This window comes from Trichomycterus rosablanca, chromosome 20 (assembly GCF_030014385.1).
Source record: "Trichomycterus rosablanca isolate fTriRos1 chromosome 20, fTriRos1.hap1, whole genome shotgun sequence".
NCBI classification, from domain to species: domain Eukaryota; kingdom Metazoa; phylum Chordata; class Actinopteri; order Siluriformes; family Trichomycteridae; genus Trichomycterus; species Trichomycterus rosablanca.
In genome coordinates, this window is record NC_086007.1 from 9256237 (window position 1) to 9278992 (window position 22756).

Genomic DNA, 22756 nt, shown 5'->3' on the forward strand with positions numbered 1-22756 from the left:
AGACAACTGGACAATTCTACCCAAAATTGTTTTAACATTTCATTTACCCTTAATGGATCTGTGCCCTTACAAGAATGATGCACCATAGACCATAGACCTTTCTATCATGCAAAAACTACAGCTTGTACCCTTAATGTACAATATACTTGTATGTAACTTCTTAATAATTTTTGATAGGATGCAGAAGCTTATGGCTGATATTATGATGTGTTTTACTAGTATATATATAAATTTACAAATGTGGAATTTAAAGAGAATTCATTTAGGTATACTGAAGTCTAAGAGCTTTATGAATTGCTATTTCTATCATTCATATCAACAATTTTAGCCTGCTTTAAATAGATAAAATTGTTATTAAACTAATAGAACAATTAAAAGGGGGCAAATACTTTTAAGTATTATAAAAAAAATAGATATAAATAGATATAAAGCTATTATAGAAATATAAAAAATGAACCATACAAAATATAAATGGTGAACCACAGGTTTCAACATAATAAGATTTGTACAACTCGCCACTAAAGTTTTTACTTCATACCATTATTTTCTTGACATAAAGGGCTGCAGAAGGTCAATAGGCAGTGGAAAGATGATGGTAGAGTTCTTCTCGGCTGCAATAGTGTTAAGCGTTTGAAGGTAACGGAGCTGCAGGGCTGAAGGTGACTCAGCAATTACCAGTGACGCCTCCTTTAATGCCCGTGAGGCATTCATTTCACCCTCTGCTGCGATCACCTACAGAGAGATTCAAAAACACCATTTTCTTATGCATGCTGTAGAATCAACTTCAATAGCACACAGTAATACAGAACTACTTATTTATATTAATTCAGCATGTTACCCAAAGACAAATGCATTTATTACACAATCAATGTAAACCATAGCTTTCTAACAACTGGTTTAAATTACTTAAACCAGAATTCCTTCATTATATTAATTCAGCATGTTACCCAAAGACAAATGCATTTATTACACAATGTAATAAAGTAAAATAAGTAAACCATAGCTTTCTTACAACTGGTTTAAATCCCAGAGCAAAACATTGTACATAATTAATGTGTAGTTGTTAGGGGTGCAGGAGAAAGAAACCAACACCAATGGTCATCTACGGCTCACAGCTAAATACAGAGTTATGCTCTTAATCTTGATGTATATTTCTCTTACAGCACAGTTGTAATGAGGTTTATTAGATTATACAGAGTTCTATAACTATGGATTGACATAACATAACCATATGTAAACTGTAACATGGGGACAAAATACTAAGTACCAGGTATTGAGACAAATACAAACTTAATTAATGGCACAACACTGTTACAATGAGAGAATACGTTAGTGTTCCAGTAGTTAGACAATAGTGTCACTGCCTATTAAGCTACTTGATTTTAAATAATTAAACTATGTTATTGAACAGATAGCGTACTCTTTTGTTGTTTTATATTTGTACACTATAGTAAATATTGTAACAATTATTGTGGGTGTTTATCAGGTATTTGGGGGGCACAGCTAAATCCTGTTACTAGGTACAAGGGTTCCAAGAAGAAAGAGGCCAAAAAACCCAGAAATCTTAGACAAAGTAGCACTATTTATTGGATTTATGGACAGATGCTGGTGCTGCACAGTATGCATTACAATATGCATTAATCAGCTGCAGAATTCACTAGCTTCTGAATTTTTCCTGCCCTTAGAACCAGTGACAGGGACTCACCTTGGCACGGGCTTCCCTGTAGGCCTCAGCTTCAGCTGCCATGGCTCTCTGCAGCTGAACTGGAAGTATAACATCTTTAATCTCTACTCGCTCCACCTTCATGCCCCATGGATGTGTGGCTTCATCCAGATTAACCTGCATGCAGGATAGAAATGCTTTTGCTTTTAAAATCTCAGCCACACTCCTCTACAGCACTGTTTTGTTTGACTTGAATGATAGTACTGTTTAAAATATATCCATTTTGATTTAATTCTTCAGACCTGCATGCTATGGGAGATGCCCTCTCTGTCTGCCAGTACTTCGGACAGACTCTTAGTTCCCAGCACATTCCTTAGTGTGGTCTGGGCTAGCAGGCGTGTAGACTGGTCAGCATTATTCACATTAGCCACAGACAAGATGGGGTCACAGACTCGGAAGTAAACCACACCATCCACAGACACGGTCACAGAGTCCTTTGTTAAGATCTACTCACAGGAGAGATGATCGATTTGTGTATTTATTTTATTTTTTTATTATTAACAATAAACATTATTGCAATATTACTTTAATGTTTTACCTCTTGAGGTGGAATTTCAAAAGACTTGGCTCTCAGGTCCACCTTTGTAAATGTATCAATACAGGGAAGCACAAAAAACATTCCTATACAGCACAAATGAAAAATTTCATGCCACCTAATAAACAAATTTACTAAACAAAAACCTGCTACATTATTTACACATCATTTAATGAAACAGAATGCATTTATACCTGGCCCTTTTGGTTTTCTGTCCATGATGCGGCCCAAACGAAAGATCACAGCTCTCTCATATTCCTGGACAATCTAAATAAGCAGGCTGAATTAATATTGAAAAAACTACAGTCATAAGGAATAACTATTAGAATTTTTTTATTTGAAACATACCTTGATGCACATGAATATGGTCACAGGAAAAAATAATATTGTAAAAATAAGAGAGATTATAATAAAAATCCAGCCGCAGAAGCCCAGAGAGCGAGGTGTCTCATCTAATAAACAGAAAATAAACCACAATTACAGTTTAAATGGTCAAGAAAGACAACTGTCAGTAGCATGTTTGCTTGATTTGGCAAAGCAGGGCAACTACCAACAGTCATTAAGTGCTTGCTATGCACCCCTGCCATAAACCATTGTTATGTGGTTGCTATGGTTCATAAATGGCATCGAACTGAATGTCATTTGCAGTCTTGGTTATAATGGGTAGAGTTACAGGATATAATTTCCTGCTTAATGTTTAATTTTTTTTCAATATAATTCCAATGGAACCTGATCATTTATTGTATTAAACTATTTTTTATTATACCATTTCCAAAAGGTTTTGTAAAATGCAACTAAAATAAAAATCTGTGATTTGTTTATTCTCCTGAACATTTATTCCTTATTTAACTGACAAAAACACAGAAAAATTATTTCCAACATTTCACTGACCAGCTTAAATTGTATTTCGTACATATACATTTTGTCCATTCTTGCTTGATTCAAGACTTCTGTTTTGTGGTCACTTCCTTAATAGCAGCACACGTCTTTCTAAAATTCCAATTTAAGCCGCCACATTAATGGTGCCTTCACACATATTAAAGTAACCCATGCTGTCAGTGCTGATGGACCCACAGAACATGACAAGTAAATAAACTTTTTTGTTACTGGTACAGAGAACTTATTTAATTTTCTAGAAAACACCCATATTTAACAGTGGTTTTCAGCCTTGCCCTACACAAACTGAGTTTTTGTTGTACAGTATTTCCTAAATCTTTTTACAATTGTATGTATGGTAAAGGGCAAATTATCTAAACTATTTGCAACCTTGATTGATAAATGTTTGGCACCTATCATGATAGTGTAACTTGAATATTCTACAATCTTAATTGTTACTTTTATTTTGCTTGTCCCAATTTGAGTGTGTTTAGGCATTGAATTCAAAAGTTGATTTTATTTACAAAATTACTTTTTTGTGATTTGTGATTCTTGTCTTTACTGCATTTAACATTTTCCCAAAAGTGAAACAGCACAAAAATGAGTTATAAAGCATATACACATCACCTTGTATGTATAGTTTAAATGGTTAAAACTATGGATAGGACATTTGGAGCAGGGTTTTTAAAATATGTTTTGAGTCGCTGGTCAATAATAACACAGCATTAAAATCCTGGTTTTAAAGAGCTCTTAGGTCAGCAAAACAACATTAACAAGATACAAGTATAAATTATTAATCTCTACATCAATGCTGTACAATTTTAGAAGAGTTCCTCTTTGGAACATGAATGCTTTAGGCCCATAGCCCATACCCAGTAAGTGCAAAACTAATACTTAAGTATTATATATATATATATATATATATATATATAATATATATATAATTTTATCTATACCTTCTACAATAGGTATGATGCTGTTAGATCTTTCCTCTTTGGTCTGCCGGTCGAGCCTGCTGTTGGAAATCATCTCAGCTGTTGTCATCCTGTTGTGTTTAAAAAGCTGGAGGCTTAGTGTGTGAGAGCTCATGTAACTGGGAAAGGGTGTGGCTTCTTCTGTTACATGTCAGCGACAGGTGTGTGACTAAGCAGAAACACACAGGGCACGCTATAAAATGCAAAGCCCTTTAAAGTGGATAGTGCAAAATCATTTGGTCCTTCTTATTTAGGATATTTTACCTTTTAACAGGAAGGTTTTACTTATGTATGAAAGGATAATGCAAGAACAAACAAAAGCTTGTCACTAAGGACACAGGGAAAAACTACCATTAAATTTTCATAGGTGCGATTAAACACAACATTGAACAAGACCCAAGACAAGCTCATCTCAAATTAGGTGCAATGGATCATCAATCCACAAAAAGGAGGCACAGGAGCAATTTAGAAGCTGATGTGTGAAGCAAGGCTTGGGATTTATTCTAAAAGCATGAGGCTATGCACCTCAGATTAGCAAGGTCTTGTGGATCTCAGGGTAGGTTAATGATTAGAATTGGTAGTATGTATGAAAATACTGTTCAGTAAACAAACATTTATATTTGCTTCTTACTACTCAAATCTATTCTTAGTGCAACACCATCAATGCTGTTACAGATGGTGAAACTATTACCCAAACCTGATTTAGCGCATTTGTAACCATGGTCAGAGGAATCAGGTGTGTTGGGAGTAGCAACAGTTTGCTTTATTATGTAAATAACAATACATAAACTTGTAGCTGCAAATATTAATATCACACCTGTCAGTGAGTCCAATTGTTGCCATTTTAAATGCAAAATGCAAAAGATTCATTAATGACAATTGTGAATCAGCTCACCTCTCACAATTGTACCTCTCAAAATGTCCTAAAATTCATTATTTCTGATTTAAATTGGCTTTGGAGGCCTCTTTGCTTACATTACTGCAATTATCATATTTGCTCATATTTAGCTCATAACACTTTGCAGCAATTTGTATGGTGTTTTGCATTTACACCAAGTTGAAGATCATGGTTGAGGGCGTTAACACTTTCCACTGTTGTCTCATCAACAGTGATTAAGGTGTGACTCCCTCTGTGCAACCTGCAATCTACATGCTGTGTTTTACCTAAATGTAGCACCAATTTGAATCCGCGTTTATGTGACTTCTTTCCATAATAGAAAATAGTGGAACCTGTGTTATAGGCTGGATTCAGGTTGAACCGGTTTGAGCATTTGAATACAAAACCCAGTCAGTCGCATTTAGTTGTGTGCCTAGCATAGTATTCCGTAATATAACATAAATGCATAGGAAAGGTGCTTGAGTGGTGCAGCACCTTTATTTATTACACTAGCCCACCACTATGAGATCTGGGTCTGAATCTCAGAGGTGCTATCAATCTGCTGGGTGTCTACACAGACGTGATTAAGATATAGAGACACAGAGAGAACATGTCAGCTACAAAACTGATAATACCTATGGGTAAAGATTGAAACCACGTACCTAGGGCCATCCAAATGTAATAAAAACATTAACAACAGCTTTGCACAATTAGGACCACAGCTTTGCACAGTTTGTTTCTCCAATATCTGGGGGAGTTCTTGAAGTTTTTTATCTAACATCACTTCCCTTAGGTATAGGCAATTTAATTTAATTTTATAATTATTCAATTTTATTTATTTATATATTTTTTGGAGTGGGGATTTAGCTGTTTGGTCATCCGTATTAATATGAAAATGCAATATTTTTGTTCTTTACCTTGTTGTTCTACTCTTGTCCTGTCACATGTTATGCAAATCAATAAAAAGAATATAAAAAAAACCCAAACAGTTTTTAATTAATTTGATTCAATTTATTAGTTTAAAAAACTGTGATATTGTGATATTTCTTCAGACTGTACAAACTGTACTCGTACATGACCAAAAAAATAACAAGAGTACACATTAATAACACATTTTGCATATACTCTGTATGCACAATAGCTGTGTCCCCCTTAGGAACAATTGTGTAAGCCAAAAAAATTCAACCCATCTGTGGCAGATGTGTTGGGAGATGGAAGTGTTATGGATATGTGGTATTCAGAAAGAGCATGCTTTTGTTGTTTCTTTACATAAGTACACTCCTTATGTTGAAAATATGATCACATTTGGAGTGTAAAAAGGCCAAAAAAATTAGATTCGCAGAAATGGTAGGTAGAAGAGTTAGAGTACATCAATTAGGCTCTGGTTAACCTTATTTATTCTCACGAACACATTTACATCCTGGTTATTCTGTATGAATAGCAGGAATACCACCTGGACAGATCCAATCAACCTATCACAGACCATTACTATTACTATTACTATTATAACCCCTTTCATTTTCTTACAAATTTTTTTTGACAGGTGGGAAATATCCAGGGTAACCAGTTAAACAGAGTGATAAAAATAAAACGCACAGACAGTGACCAGAGGCAGGAATCAAACCCAGGTCTTCAGGACCCATATTTTTTGTGGCATCCACTTTCCTAGTTGCACCACCATGATGTCCCATTTGATAGCAAAACAACAAATGCAGCTATTATATTAATTCATGTTATGTCACCATCAGTCAGCTGGAAAAAAAATACCTAGTACCTAGTATAAAAAAACTGACCAACATGGCTGGCCAATACTAAAACCAAAAACAATAAAACAGTTACAATAATGCATTGAATTTCAAGCCATCCCTTATACCTTTAATTGTCTGTTGACAAGGCAAACACAGTTTAATGGAGTATATGTCATGCTCTGTACATAGCTGTCTAACTGGTTTTGAAGTGATCTAACACAATATTCTAAACTAAATATTTCTTCTTTATTAAAATAAGCATAATTTGGGTTACACTTGACATTTCAGATTTAATATGGCACACTATTAAAATGCAACGGTTACATCTGACTATTTGTTTCATGTGAAAGTATGTGAAGTATGAGCCTACCCGATTGCACCCAGCCAGTCATTCCCAGACTGTTAACCACTATTAGTAACTTGGTTGTGTGCTTTTTACTTAGTGTATCAAGGTCCAAAAACACCATTGTTACTGTTGAGGTTGAATGTGGTGAATGCGGACTAAAGCCAAAATTGAGGCTGTTCTGGTAAATATTAACCACTTTTACAGTGCTGGAAAAAACCATGCACATCGCTTTGCAAAAATGGTTGTGATCAGGCTGTAATACAAGCCACAATAGCTTAATAGCAGCTAGCAATTCTGGCCTACTGATATGGAATGGAAGGGAGATACTAGATTGCACTAGAGATACTATTTATTAATATTCATAGATGCTGACGATTACTCATAATGGTTTAAAATAATCTGTTTAAAGGTTTGCACATTATCATCATAGTCCAGCCTGTTAGCTTAAACAGCTTAAGGAATAAAAAGAAACAAAATTACGTGCCAAGCCTACAAACATACAATAATCCTATCACAATGTATGCTTGGGGACAGTAACAAAAGAAAAATGTATGCCAGTGAAAATAATTGGCTCATTTAAAAATTCCATTTAAAACTTAATTAAATGTTTAATAATGTTCGAACAACCCAAACACCTCAATTTAAAATACACTAAGCCTTAATTGATGGTCCAGTTCAATCCAAAGCTGTTGAGTGGGGCTGAGGTCAGGAAAGGGTCTTCCCTAAACTGTTGCTGCAAAGTTAGAAGCATATAATTTCATTTATATAATTGAATTATTACACCTGTTAGAAAGGGTTGTGGCTAAAACACATGAATTCAAAAATTAGGAAAGGTGTCCCAATACTTTTGGCCATATATTGTATCATACCTTCCAATAATTCTAAAGCACCCTCTGAAGCAACACGGAAGAATCACCACCATTAAAATCATCAGCGGAGTGCTAATGGAAACAAACGTTTCAAATGAATCACAGACCCCCATGTCACGCATCAAACTGTTTCATCATCATCTTGCGGCTAAGCTCATAGGCAAGAAAGAGCGCCCCATTGGCAGGGAATGTCCGAATCATAGTTGGGGTCAGACCAGAGTACAAAGAACGCACTCCTGAAAAGAGAAAAAGTTAAATGTTAGTGAATCCCTAAAAATCACAATGAAATAACATAACCATATCTTAAATGTATTGTATGATTATTTAAAAAAAACACAATCCAAATACATTACATATGTTTTGTTTACATTTTAGTAAAAACATGACATCTAAGTAAAAACATGTTCCTACCCTGAAAGATTTTATGTTAATTTCTCCACAGTGGATCTGGTCTGAATTCCAGATCTGCCACAGTTTTTATACAGATACCCTTCCTGACACAACCCTCTATTTTTATTTGGGCTTGGGACTGAAACTGAGAGCACAGTGACAAACTGCACCTCCCAATGACTATGATGTTTCAGCCAAACACCCCCTACTCAATTAGCTAGTCATGTCTGTGCAGATGCCTGACTGACTGATAGTGTATTTTACCACTGCACTGCTTGAGCACTTAGAAAAAAAATAACATGAGGAGTTCAAGTCTTAAACAGTACCTCTGTCCCTTGGGGTTTATGCTGTTTAAGGTTATTTGTAAATGCACACAATATGCGCAACTGACACTCACCTTCATTTCGTACAATCCCAGTAAAAGTCTTCATAAAGCCCTCTTGTCTCCCAGCTAAGGACAGAACTTGAATCCTGGACTTTACACAGTCAATTGGGTAGACTGCTAACCAGAGAAGGGCTCCTCCAATCCCACCACTCAACATCAAAGGAACAACACCTGGCAACCAAATGCACATCAGTTAGCATCCTGGCTTTCACATGTACCATAAATAAAAAATTGGGAATTCATATAAAAAAAAAGCAAAGCAGATTTTGACCTTCTGTCTCAGTGCTCACCCGTCCTGTTATGGTTTTAAAGTCTAAGTTTACTTGAATATATGAGTAAATTATGACACGAAATATGTTTTTATCACAATCTACTAACATGAGTTATGAGGTGTATGATAGACCTTAAAAAAATATGCTGTTTGCTCACCCCACTAAGTTTAAGTAAATTGTGTAAAAATGATTGACTTTGACACCCTCCCTCATGTCCTACTGAAATTACTGTCAGGCCTTGTGTGGTTACAATAACAGAATGGAAACGAAGACCCATGTTTACTGGCAGGCAATGGTGATGAAAGGCAAAAACAGGACTAGTGCAATGACACACTCCTCAAAGAGAACAAGAACTAAATTATATGTTGTATGTGTTGGTCAGGGCAGGGGTGGTATGAATGGTGGAGAAATGACAATAGGGAAATTGCAAATGACTAGATTTGGGAGTAAAGAGTAAAAAAGCCAAACAAAAAATGTAAGTTAAAAATGTATGTTTTGGGGGGTTTCAACGTGCATTTTAAATAAGAATCTCTAAATATTGTGGGCTAAGTGGGCAGTGGTTATTATAGGGCAAAAAATGTTCAGATACCCCTGGACACTGAATAGAAGGTGTCTATTTTACCCTTTAGGTATGTATCTAGTGTGAACTGGGAGTAAGGCAGTGAATTAAAATCCTACGATTAAATGACCAAAGCTAATTAAAAAACTGTGCAAATTAGAACTGCTTACCTATGTCCTCTTTGTCCCTGCCCAAGGTGTGAGCAAAAGCAGAGCGACTCATTTCATAGCCTCCAAAGAAGCAGAAGTAGCCAGGTATCTCACGCATTATTGTCGTGGGCAGGCCTTGATAAAAACCCAAAGGACCATTCGTCTTTAAGACGTGTCTGACCACAGAATACACCGTACTGAGAGACAGAGACATATACAAAGACAGAAAATGATTAATCTGGAAATAGTTCTATACCACATTTAGAAAAAATATATAACGAGAGGAGCAGGTTTCTGAGGGTTGCTTCTCCTTTAAAACCACAAAACACAAGATCACATGACCATGCTACGTATAAACACAGCATGGCCAAGAAGTTGAAAAACAGGCATAGGATGAAAGAGGAGACCTGATCGGCTGTATGTTCTCTTTACTTAACCTATATCCAAGTGATTTACTGTTGATTTGCTGATAAACTATTCCACCTGACAGGGTACTGACAATGCTTTCTTCTTTTAAAAGTTCCTCAAGAATAACTGTTTCTCCACTGAACTAAGTTTGGTCATGGAACATTATGGGCAGCAATAAAAGGGACATATTAGAGGAGTGGAACATTTGTGTAATTTGGATGATGGGTGATTTTCAATTGTGACCATTGAAACAGTGGCAACCAGGCAGTGATGGGGCTTGAACCAGTGACCTTCTGATGACCAGTCCAGTACCTTAACCACTGAGCTACTACTGGCCATAGATAAGTTATAAGCTACATGCATGCTAAGTGAATGTAGCCTAATAATAATCAGGCCTAACTGGGCACAGTAATATAATTATTAAAGGTGGCATCCTGTTACATTACTGTAAAGATACACATCTTGAAAAACAACCATAAAAGACTTACTTATCCCAACAGGTGGTTTTAGTATTTGATCCTGGAATCTCCTTACTGTGTAACAGTTTTAAATCCCTCACCATCATCATTAAGCCTGTGGTGTATCAGCTTGTGTTCACTCAGTAACACACATTAGGTCAGTTTACCAGGCATTTGAGCCTTGGGGTGCTTTAACGCATAACACAGACCCTTCAGTCTCATCTGCCCCTTCAATCACTGGAATGCTACCATTCAAATGCTATTATTAGTCATTCCAAAACTGAGAATGCTCTGATACCTAAATAACATCAGGTCCTATGGTGGTACCATTCCACAGATGGACAAGGTAGATGATGGCTGTCAAATTGTGTGTGCAGTATGCAAGTTAAAGTCTGTATGTACAGTTCATATGTACATAATTCAAACTGCTTAGTAATATGACTTAATATCAGTTTGTTTTCAGATCACATTTACCTCTTTTTTCCACTGGCAATCTTGCCTGATGCCTCCATTTCGTGCATTGTCTGCAGACGACACTTAACTAGTTCAGTTGGACACAAAGCCAGCGAGGAGAAGACTGAGGCTACCGAGCCAGAACAAGCTTTCTGAATGTCACTAAAAAACATAATTACCATTAACAAAGAGATGCACCAACCTGACGTTGTTAGAGGTCTTAACTCAGGAACATTATCACAATGCTGTACTAAGATCTCTAACCTTTGCACCAGTTAGTAATAACAACCAGTAGGATGTTAATATTTTTTCAGCATACCTGCATTAACAGACTGTGAACACAGGTATATGTGAGGCAGAGTAATTTCCATGTACTGTTTAGTAGTCAAAAACACCTTATCACTGTGTATAATTAAACTATTGTGGGTTTATAATAAAAGAATCAGTCATTTAAACAGTAAAATTTTGTGCTTAATACATCAACATGGGTTTATGTGTTTAAGACTACGTGTAATAGTCTGGGTAGTATAAGGACTAAACTATAATAATGTTTTACAATTACCAAAAGAACTTTAATTAATTTAAAAAATAATTTTATTATTGGTAAATAGAATAGTTGGGTCAACTCATGCTGCCACTCTTATAGCCTCTCTGTGCCTTTAAGCAGAAAGCCATATTATACATGCAGCTCTCCAAAAGAATGCGTGCTGGCCATTGTAAAGAATGGAAAACACCCTACATTTTAAATGGTAATGAGTAAAAATAATAGATATGCTAAACTGCTAATTGTGTCTTACTTGAGTTCTGCTCCTCTGTCCAGGCCAAGCACAAAGTGCACAACATCCTGACAAAAGCCATAGCTCATGAAGAGGACGGCATTCTCAACAATGTTGGCCATCAGGGCTGGGGTAGTTCCCTGGTAGAGGCCACGCAGCCCAAATTGCCTCGTGATGGACACGAAGCAGTGCACAAAGCTGCGGTACATTGTGGGAAACGTCTGCATCTTCACCTTGGCGGTGTCGAACGGCTGACCACACAGCACGCATGCTATTCCACCTTAAGTAAAGAAAACATAGAAGTTAGGTTTGACAGGCAGCACATATCTCCACAAGGTTCACAGGATTAAATGTATTTATGTTTGTTTAAACTAGTGAATATTTGTTGGGTATCTGTAAGAAATTTGACAAATTTTGCAAACAGTCAATAGTCAAATAGTTTAAAATGTTTTAAAATACTTTCTGTATGTATAGACATACATTCAATTTTTGGACTTTGGAATGCAAACCACCTACAGTTAAATCAATAGTAATGCTTGGACAATGTTTTATATACAAAATGTGGTATAACGTGTGATACATGGCATTTATAAAATTATTTTTAGAATAATTTTAGAAGAAAACATGCTCTTGAACACTAAAATGCACATCATGTTGTTTACCAAGAAAGTTATACATTGCACATACCACATGCTCCGGCTGATAAATCAATGAACGCTTGAATAACAGGGCTGGTGGTCATGATTTTGTGTCCCTCTTAACGTTACTACCTGTTAAAAACAAAAATAAATACAAATAAATGAGTGACAAATGAAAAAAATAACATTAACACACAAGTAAAGAAACATAACAGTTAATGGTTTCAAACCATGTGAAGTAAATAAAACAATTAAGCACTGAAAAGGCAAACGGTCACATTTAGCTGTTTCTTTTTATCAAGACAAAAGCAGGCAAAAGGTTTGGTTTATGATCAGTAATCTAGAAGAGCTCATTATTATGGCCCAGATGGCAAGAGGTCAAACTGCTCAGAACAGTGCAGCCCTAAATGCTTGATCCCAATATTTCCACCTTGGTTAAACTCTCACACTTACACTCTCACTGTAAACTTAAAAGTAAGGTTTTTTTATTTTTATTTTTTAAACAATTACACTAGTTGAAACATATCCTGTCTGAGGATTTCATCATGCCCCATGTTCTAGCCTGTTCTTAAGTATGAAGAAACATTCCAGGATGTTCTCTGCGCCCAAACACCAGTATGTTTAACTTTACAAACAGTAATTGTGCATTCAACTGTGCAGAAGTTAGCTGCAAATATGTTAATCATTTTACCTGGAAAATAAACTGAACTCGACATGAGGTATCCAAAATTTTTGCATAAGAACATAGACAGCTAAACGAGATGCATGATGGCACACTTCCAAACCGTATATTAGAATAGAATGCCTTTATTTGTCATATATACATATACAGACGTACAGTACAATGAAATTCTTTCTTCGCATATCCCAGCTTGTTTGGAAGCTGGAGTGAGAATGCAAGGTCAGCCATTGTACGGCGCCCCGGAGCAGAGTGGGTTATGGGCCTTGCTCAAGGGCAACAGTGGCATGGTAGAGCTGGGATTTGATCTCTCAACCTTTCAGTTGATAGCTTAAAACTTTACCCACTAGGCTACCACTGTCCCTGTATATTATTTCATTTAATTTCATTTTCGGCATTTAGCAGACGCCTTCATCCAAAGCGACTTACGTTACAGTTACAGTATACAGTATACAGTCTGAGCAACTGAAGGCTAAGGGCCTTGCTCAAGGGCCCAACAGCAGCAACCTAGCAGTGGTGAGGCTTGAACCAGCAACCTTCGGATTACTAGTCCTGTGCCTTAACCACTAGGCTACAGCTTGCCTGTATTTTTTGAACTACAGTATATGCCAGTTTGTTTGTTTATTAGGATTTTAACGTCATGTTTTACATCTTTGGTTACATTATTGACAGTAATACTCATTACACAAGTTACTCATTACACAAGATTCATCAATTCACAAGGTTATATCGAACACAGTCATGGACAATTTAGTATTTCCAATTTACCTCACTTGCATGTCTTTGGACTGTGGGAGGACACCGGAGCTCCCGGAGGAAACCCACACAGACACGGGGAGAACATGCAAACTCCACACAGAAAGGACCCGGACCGCCCCACCTGGGGATCGAACCCAAGACCTTCTTGCTGTGAGGTGACAGTGCTACCCACTCAACCACCCACAGTATATCCCAGATATACTGAAACAGAACTTTTAAACCAATTTGATCAAAGCATGAAATGCATCTGGAAGATTCTCCTAAATTCTACCTAGTGTAAATTAAGGGCATTTTAACACAAACACGATAATTTATTTATATATATATATTATATATTATTATATATCTTATATATTTTTATATATTTAATTTATAGTCTTTCAAACAGCTACACAGCAGAAGATTTAGCAAAGCCAGATCTTAAAAATGTTAAATTCCAAGCAATGTCACGTGACACAAATAAAGCTCAAGCTAAACATGATGCATCCAGTCAAATTGTTATTTATGTTATTTATGCACATGCCATTAATCAGCATTTATGTACAAATTAGCAGTTTATATACGATTAGCAGGTGTATCCCAGCCAGTAGTAAAACACTTAAGTGTTTGGGAAAGATCGGACTTTTGTCAGTGTTGTACAATCTCCATTTCTGCAGTCTTCTTTACTGGTTTTCCTTTTTTTAACCTTCCAGCTGCCTGTCGCAGCCTGTATCAGTTCATTACATCTCTGACCATCTGATTTCACACACTCATTTATTATTTCATTAATGAAATCAAACTAGATCGGTGGGATAAGATGCCACTACACAGCATTATAACTTTCAATAACGTCCAGTGTTCATTCATTTAAAGCATGTGTTTATCTCCGGGTTTCTTAATACTACAGCAACACACGTTTCATACTTACAGCTGTTTCGTCTTTGAATCCGAGCGGCACTAATAGTTTAGTCAGTTTGTGTCTTTTTAATGTCCTTCTTCTGTTTTTCACGGTCATCAAAGCGTTCCAGTAGAGTAGAGCAGCACACACACATATATACACAAATACACACACACAGCACACACACATATATACACAAATACACACACACACATATATATATATATATATACACGCAGCAGCCTCCTCACATTGTTCCTGTCACGCTGTAGCGCGCGAGTCTGTTGCTCTGTGTGTGCACGTGCATGTGCGAGCGCGAGGGCGTGTAGTTCACCTCAAGGGGCGTAACTACATATATTATTATTATATTACAATATTTTCGTAAGTAAAATTTAAATAACTAAAACTGTGCATTCAAAATACCAGAGCCATTCATATATATATATATATACAGTATATGCCTCATGCTGATAGCTGATCAGAATGAAAGGTAGGTGACATTAAATTAAAGTGAAGTGAGCCTGCCCCCCCAGGGCCTGCCCCCCCCCCCCCCCCCCCCCCCCCCCCCCCCCCCTGTAGTTACGCCCCTGAAATACAGTATATGCATGTGAATTTACATTAATGGTATTTAGCAGATTCAGTGACTTAATACAGTTCAAACAAATGAGGTTTAGGGGCCTTGCTCAAGGGCCCCAACACTGCCAACTGCCCTTTGGTATGAAGGATTGTAGAGTTGTTGTATAGTAAAGTATACAAATGTCTACATTTATTTTTTTTCAGTTTAGTATATTACATTTTTCTAACACACCTCTGCATATTTATCTTTGTCTTCCTAGAAATAAGTAGATTGAGTCGCAAACTAAAACACTAAGAACACGGTTTATTTAAAGCTATTAAATACATTATTAATGTTCTTTGTTAGTTGGTATAATTTTCAGGTTTTCTGCTTTTTTTTTTTTTTTGTGGCATGCAGTTAGAAATAGTGGTTGGTCTGTTCTGACGCTTTTTATTTTGACCACAAGATGGCGACATAGTCATGTGTATTTATGTCACCTTAAACCTACTTACAGTATTACTATTAAATGGTCACGTACCCTAACGGCTCTGGTACACCAAAACTATAGCAAAATAGTACATTAATTTTACTATGAAATAGCGTCAACTTTATTACATAATAGATAACACAGAAACAAAATAAACATTTTAAAAGGATTAATATGCCTGATTCCACACCTCAAACAATCAATTGTGTTTATTGTCACAAGATTATAAACATCTTTCTTTTTCTAATTGAAGTGCATTTAATAATGTTGATTTAACAATTCAATATTATATTGGGTTTTGCAGTAATGTTTACAGTTTTTAAACCTTTTTAAAAATGAACAGGATATTGCATTGGGACATTTAATTAGTTGTAAAAGTGCTACACTATTTTAACAATTAGCATCACTTTCATTATGCAACAGCTGACATAGTACAAACTAATATATCAGCACAACTGTTTATTATATTTGACATAATATTTGACACAAATCATGACCCTTAGTATAACTGACTTATGTACAGTTGCCACATGTCCTAACATTAGACCTATAACTAAATATTAAATTACCAGTTATACTTAACAGTTATAAGAAAGTAGTACCTTGCTCCTATTAACTAATAAACTACTTAATAAACCAAATAAACTAATATTACCTGTATAAAAAGAGTATTTCTCTCAGGAAATAACTATTATGAAACATAAAATGATACTTTACCCTCCATATAATACTATAAGTACAATAAATATACATATCATATATTTTTTTACCAAAAAGTAACCATATGATAACATAGTACATCACGCTGTGTACTAAATAATTACCTTTTCACCATTGTTATTTAAATGTCAACTTAAATAATAAACTATCTTCGCTTTCATACAGCATACAAGACTTATAACAACATACCATTGCTAAAAAGTAGACCTACAGACCTATGTAGACAGACCTATGACTTTTTTTAACCTAAAAGAAGATCTATGACAGAATAATGCATCACATTTGGAACTAGGTAGCAGATACTTGTCAGTGCACTCTCAGTGCAGGTCACAAGCCTGGATAAAATGAGAATGTTTGAGTTAGGAAAGGCATTTGACATAAAAACTGTGTCAAGTCTGGTATAAGGAGCAAATCCACTGTGGCAACCCCTAAAACTTGTTTTACTGTTATATTTAGTAAATTTTGTATTTAATTATGTAATTAGTAATTTGGTTACAGCCATAATACTAAATGATAACTATGTCTATTACAAATGCTTACTACACTTATTTGGGTCTATGATGGTGCTTAATTGTTACTATGTTTTATTATATATTTAAAAATGATGTTTTTAAACTCCCCACAAACCCCACTAATGCATTTTAAGATACTTGACAGAAAATAATGAACATTCTAGTTTGCTTACAGTATACAATTTGGAGCCACAAAGAACAGGTTTTTACCTGAGCTTACATTCTTTCTCCCTCTCCGTCTCTCTCTCTCTCTCTCTCGATCAAAAAATGTATTTGGTGTAACATTGACTACTTTACATGGTTTTTAATATTAAGGATATCACAGTCGCCTTACAGTAAGAAGAGCCTGGGTTTGATTTCTATGTGAAGACTGCATGTTTTTCCTGTGACTGTGTGGGTGTTCTCCGGGTGCTCCGGTTTCCAACCACAAGTCCTCCCAAAGACATGCAGTCAGGCCAGTTGGAGCTACTAGAAATTGCCTTAGGTGTGAGTGTGAGGTTCACTTAATAAGTCAGACACACCATGACCCTGATCAGGTTAAAGCGGTGGTAAAAACAAACAAACAATGAAGGAAAAAAAGAATAATGTCTCAGATCATGGGTTCTTGGTCTGGATGGACGTGCCACTTATATTTGTACACTATTAGCCTATTTTACACTTAAGTAATAAATGTGTGCTGTCCATAAGTTAAAATGCAAGGCACCACACATTTGATCTCAATCACATTAAGAGATAATTTGAACAACCAATCCTTCTGCCTGATTTGGGAATTTTATGGAAACCAGAGTACTTGAAAAAAACCCACACAGTCATGGGAAGAACAAAAAAGCAGCAAAAACTGCCAAAAGAAAGATTGGCAATTTAAAGCGTGTTCCTGCCTTGTACTATTTTGTTAAATATGTGGACATCTGATCTCAACCCCATATTCTGAAAAGGCTTTATACGAGTTTGGGTTGAGTCTGTGGTATTTTTTAGCCTTTTAGTGAAAAGCATTTGTAAGATCAAGCACCAAGTTTAAACAAAAAGGTCTGGCTCACAATTAACATTCCACTTCATTCCAAAGGTGTTTAGTGGGGTTGAGGTCAGGGAGCAAGCCACTGTAGTTTTTCCTCACTAAACTCATCAAACTATGTCTAAATTTATGCACTAACAGAAACTGACCATCTTTAAACCAGTGCCACAATGTGAAAAGCATATAATTAATGGCCACTCAGGTGGCACAGCGGTAAAACACACGCTGGAACCAGAGCTGGGATCTCGAGTACATCGTATCAAATCTCAGCTTTGCCTGCCGGCAAAGATGGGCGGGACTAAGCCGGATGGGGTCTCTCTGTCTCATGACTGGTGCAATTACGACCTCTGCTGGCTGATTGATGGCGCCTGCACAGAGATGAGAAAAGAGTGCTCTCAGGGTGTGTCTCTCCGTACACAACGCTGAGCTGCACTGCACTCGTCAAAATGTAGGTGATAAGATGCATACGGCATGCTGCCCACGTGTTGGAGGGGGCGTGGGTTAGCTTCATTCTCCTCAATCAGAGCAGGGATCGGCATTGGTGGAGAGGAAGCATGACGCAAACGGGCAATTGGACGCGCTTAAAAGGGAGAAAAAGGGGAGAAAATGCATATAATTAATTATATAGCGGTTCGGTGGGTAGCCCTGTCGCCTCAAAGCAAGAAGGTCCTGGGTTAGATTTCCAGCCGGAGCCGTCCGGGTCCTCTCTGTGGGGGTTTTCTCCAGAAGCTCCGGTTTCCTACCACAGGACAAAGACATACAAGTGAGGTGGATTGGAGATGCAAAATTGTCCATGACAGTGTTTGACGTTGAACATGAACTGATGAATCTTGTGTAACCAGTAAGTACGTGAAGTGTGTAAAAACTTGACGGTAAAATCCTAATTAAATTTAAAAAATAAATAAATAACTAGAGATTAAATACCTGTCAGTAAAGAGTGGCTGAAATACCCGAACTTAAATTAGAATGCATGTCCACATAGTTTGGGCCATATAGAGAAGCTGCAGATTTTTAAACAAATCCAATTTTTAGTTATTTTGAAGCCTGCCCTATCAAATGAAGAACGTCACTAATGTTGTTTCATTTCACCCTGCATAGTAGTGTTTACAAGTGCTGGGAGGAGAGCGGAGTAACTCTGTTTCACTTTTAGTGCGCTCATACGATTGGTAGATCTTGGCTGTCAATCAAGCGTGGGTGGAATACGCTGACCAATGAAGAACGAGCTCCGGTAACGCCGCTTCCAGTATTCACACTCAGGCGCACACACAGAGACGCGCAGTGACAGGAGCGGATCACTAAAGTTTCACTACAACTTTAGAACCTGAAGTCATATTTTGATGTCATTCGTGTTTTATTCCTCGTGTTGTAATCTGGTTTAATCTTTTTATTCTGTACGATTTTTCGAATGTAGGTTGTGTTTTGTTGGGACTAAACTTTTTTTCCTGTTTGAGTTGTGCTTCGGTGCGCGCTCTGGTGCCTGACTCACTGTTATTAACTCTATGTGACGCTTGGAAACAGGCACGATACCATGGCAGACACTGCCCAGCATCAACAGCAACAGCTGGTTGACATCGACCCGGATTTTGAGCCTCGTTCGCGTCCCCGATCGTGCACTTGGCCGCTGCCCCGACCCGAGTTCACCAACCCAGGCGACTCGAGCACGTCCTCTCCGGCTCCGTCGGTCAAGCATGAACCGAGCGGCACTTCGGACTTCCTAACCAGTTTGAGCCTACTCGAGGAAACCGAGGACTATGAGGACGAAAAGCCTCTTCTGTTATGTCCAGATTTTCAGTGCCAGGAAAACTGCGGGCACCACCATCATCATCAGCAGCAGCAGCAGCAGCGGGCGCAGATCTCCAGCTGTCCGGTCGCTCCACAACAACAGCAGCAGCAGCAGGTGCCGTTACTTTCCTCCTCATCAGCAGCTGCAGCTCAGAGGAAGAGCGGCTCTGCTCGGCGCAACGCATGGGGCAACATGTCCTACGCAGATCTAATCACCAAGGCCATCGAGAGTTCACCCGAAAAGCGTCTCACCCTCTCCCAGATCTACGACTGGATGGTGAAGAGCGTTCCATACTTCAAGGACAAGGGCGACAGTAACAGCTCTGCCGGATGGAAGGTATTTATGCCCAGGGGTTACCTTGCAGCAGGGGATGATAGGAATTATGTTGGCACCGAGTAGACAGAAATCCTAATGATACTTTAGGGAACAAACTTTAGAAAAAGTCTGGTTCCCAATAGCATCTTGCTGATGCTGAACCCTCAGGTCTGGTCAAGAAGCGACACTATGTCACAGCTTATTGTAACTTATTGTAACTACATAGGAGGAAAAACTTTTCTGTAAACACTTTGAATGGTTCTTCTGTTTGGCATTCTGAAACACACACACACACACATGGTGTTGAACCATAATGATAACCGATGCTGGCCATTTGCATTGTCAAGACCCAAAAACTGGTTTCAGCTAGATTTTTGGAGTATGTAAGTGATTGGTATAGAGGTGAGTCTTTAATCAATTATGTAGAACTAAGCAACAGCTCGGTATGTCTAGACAAAATCTGTGCCAGGCAAGGGACACCTGTCAGGGTGCATTATTCTACTGGCGACCATGGATTAAGTAATTCTGGTTTGTCACATGTCGTTAACATACATACAAATGACAATAGTGATGCAGCTTTTTGTAACTTATACATATTTAAAGAAAAACTATTTTTTAGGTAGTACCCTACAGTATGAAATACTTCTAATAGAACCTTGGATACTGTATTGCCATCAAATCCAGGAAAACAAATTATTTACCAGTACAATAACCTGTCAGAACTAAGATTTATACTTGCAACACTGCCAACATAAAAAGCATCTTTATACTATACATTAAAGATAAAGGTAATGCTTTTAAATGCCCTGAATAGACAACTGTATTAAGTGGAACTTGGCAAACAGAAATAGTCCAGGTGAACAAAGCCAGGCAGGGTAGCCAGTTTTGGACATCTGAAATAATCCGATCTGATTGCTGAATCTGATTGCACTGTATTTGGAAATAATTGCTTATTATAGCTCAGAATATGTACTGGAGAACAACATTTGTGTAATGTTCAGTTTTGTGTCTGAGGACACAGTTCAATTAAGTAGCACGTCAGTGTAAAGTGTTTGTCTTTTGATATTCTTAAAGGTTCTTTTAGAAAAATAACAACAAAAAGTGTCTGAAGTAGACCCCATTCTGAGATGGAAGGTCTGCATTGTAGGAAACCTGCTTGAAGTGGTGCAGGAGAAAAGACTGTGCTTTAATCCACCAGATGTGAAGTTCTCTTTTTAAAAGCAATCAAGAAACACACTAATGTTAATGTTAATATAAATACAGCATTTTTTATCTCCTGTGATGGAAAGAACATTATTATTAGGAACGTTCAGATCCCTGTAATTTTTAGTGATACTAATGTCAAATCTGAGTATTACTCAACTCAGATACTCAGCCAACTCTATCCTCGCAGTAATTGAGCCAACTGGCTGCAGGCAAATTATGCCAAATGCCAAAGGCATGATGGTGGCCTTCCAGACAATACCACATGTGGTCACATTAGGAATGTGTAAGTGTTGGAAAATGTCAAACCTGATCCAGTACAGACTAATATTGTTTTTAAAACCAATACTTAGGACCAGATCAGTAAGTTGTATCTTCCAGAGGGGCATTAAGCAAACATTATTTTACCTAGAACCATTAATCATCTGAAGAACACTTGTGAAACCCAACCAGTGTTTACTGGTTTGCATAATTGGCTTTTCTCCAGGACTGGTGGATATGACAAGATTATTACAGCTCACTATCATCTTCATGTACTGAAAACAATTTTCACAATATGTATTATGCGTTTTTACAGTTTACTGATAAGGAAAAAGAGGTAAACAGTACAAAATAGATGACACCTGAAGCCAGATGTCACGCCTTTGCTAATTACTCATGCAGCATCAGGGATGAGTACCACCTGCCTTATGATTTTAAATGCAAGTTATTTATAATCATCTATTTCTATAAATATAGCAAAAAAGAACCCCCACCCCACCAAAATAATCTTAATAAACTCTAGAAACCAGACAGAGTTTAATGTTTTAGTCCGGCATCTCTGATCAACACTGGACCCTAAACAGAATAAATCGGCCAGCTACAGCATATTTTTAAACTGCTGATCATGCAGTGGAAACTGCACCTATTCTGTATAAACAAAGTAATCTGCTATTGGTTAACATAGCTCTGATTAACATGAGAGAGGTGTGTCATCCTACTGACCAGGGCTATTCAGACACAAACTGACATGACTGTTATAATTTTGCATTTCACAGCCCTATTTTGGCCTGAGTATGTGTAGCACATGGGGAATTAGAGAGGACACAATAGTTCCTTTGCTGCCAACATCATATGACAGGTCCCGAGTAACTTATATATGTGGTATTTGCTGGTGAGGAGGATCTGTGACTTCAGATGAACATATATCGTAACTCCATTGTCTTGTACGCATATATTGTGTGTGTGCAATATGGAATATATAAAATGTGTAAGAAAAAACATCACAGCATACGTCACAACTGTTCTAATGACACAGACATTTGTCACATTTTTATACACCACCTGACAACCTGAGAAACAGTAAAACAGTCCCACTGAAATCCATGGAAACCACTCAGTTTGATGAGAGCCAAAGTTGTGTTGTTGGGTGTGATAC

General features: G+C 37.3%; 3 protein-coding genes across 3 annotated transcripts in view; 1 reads left to right on the forward strand and 2 right to left on the reverse strand.

Moving 5' to 3' along the window:
* Positions 1–540: 540 nt before the first annotated feature.
* Positions 541–4178, reverse strand: stoml3a (stomatin (EPB72)-like 3a). Its single transcript, XM_063016554.1, has 7 exons — positions 4091–4178; positions 2607–2710; positions 2453–2525; positions 2262–2344; positions 1966–2169; positions 1706–1840; positions 541–732 (listed from the first exon to the last, which is right to left on the reverse strand). Exons 1-7 carry the CDS (start codon positions 4176–4178, stop codon positions 541–543), a joined length of 879 nt encoding a protein of 292 aa, XP_062872624.1.
* Positions 4179–7709: 3531 nt separating this feature from the next.
* Positions 7710–14867, reverse strand: slc25a15a (solute carrier family 25 member 15a). The gene is made up of 7 exons (XM_063016553.1): positions 14782–14867; positions 12486–12568; positions 11820–12078; positions 11044–11184; positions 9725–9900; positions 8736–8894; positions 7710–8184 (listed from the first exon to the last, which is right to left on the reverse strand). The coding sequence occupies exons 2-7, from the start codon at positions 12538–12540 to the stop codon at positions 8063–8065; spliced, it is 912 nt and encodes a 303-aa protein (XP_062872623.1). The 5' UTR covers positions 12541–12568; positions 14782–14867; the 3' UTR covers positions 7710–8062.
* A 4451-nt stretch (positions 14868–19318) lies between these two features.
* Positions 19319–22756, forward strand: part of foxo1a (forkhead box O1 a) — a 55894-nt gene continuing 52456 nt past the window's right edge. The window contains exon 1 of the mRNA XM_063016817.1: positions 19319–20157. Within this exon, the coding sequence (XP_062872887.1) occupies positions 19567–20157 (591 nt within the window). The 5' untranslated portion in view covers positions 19319–19566. The remainder of the gene's footprint in view (positions 20158–22756) is intronic.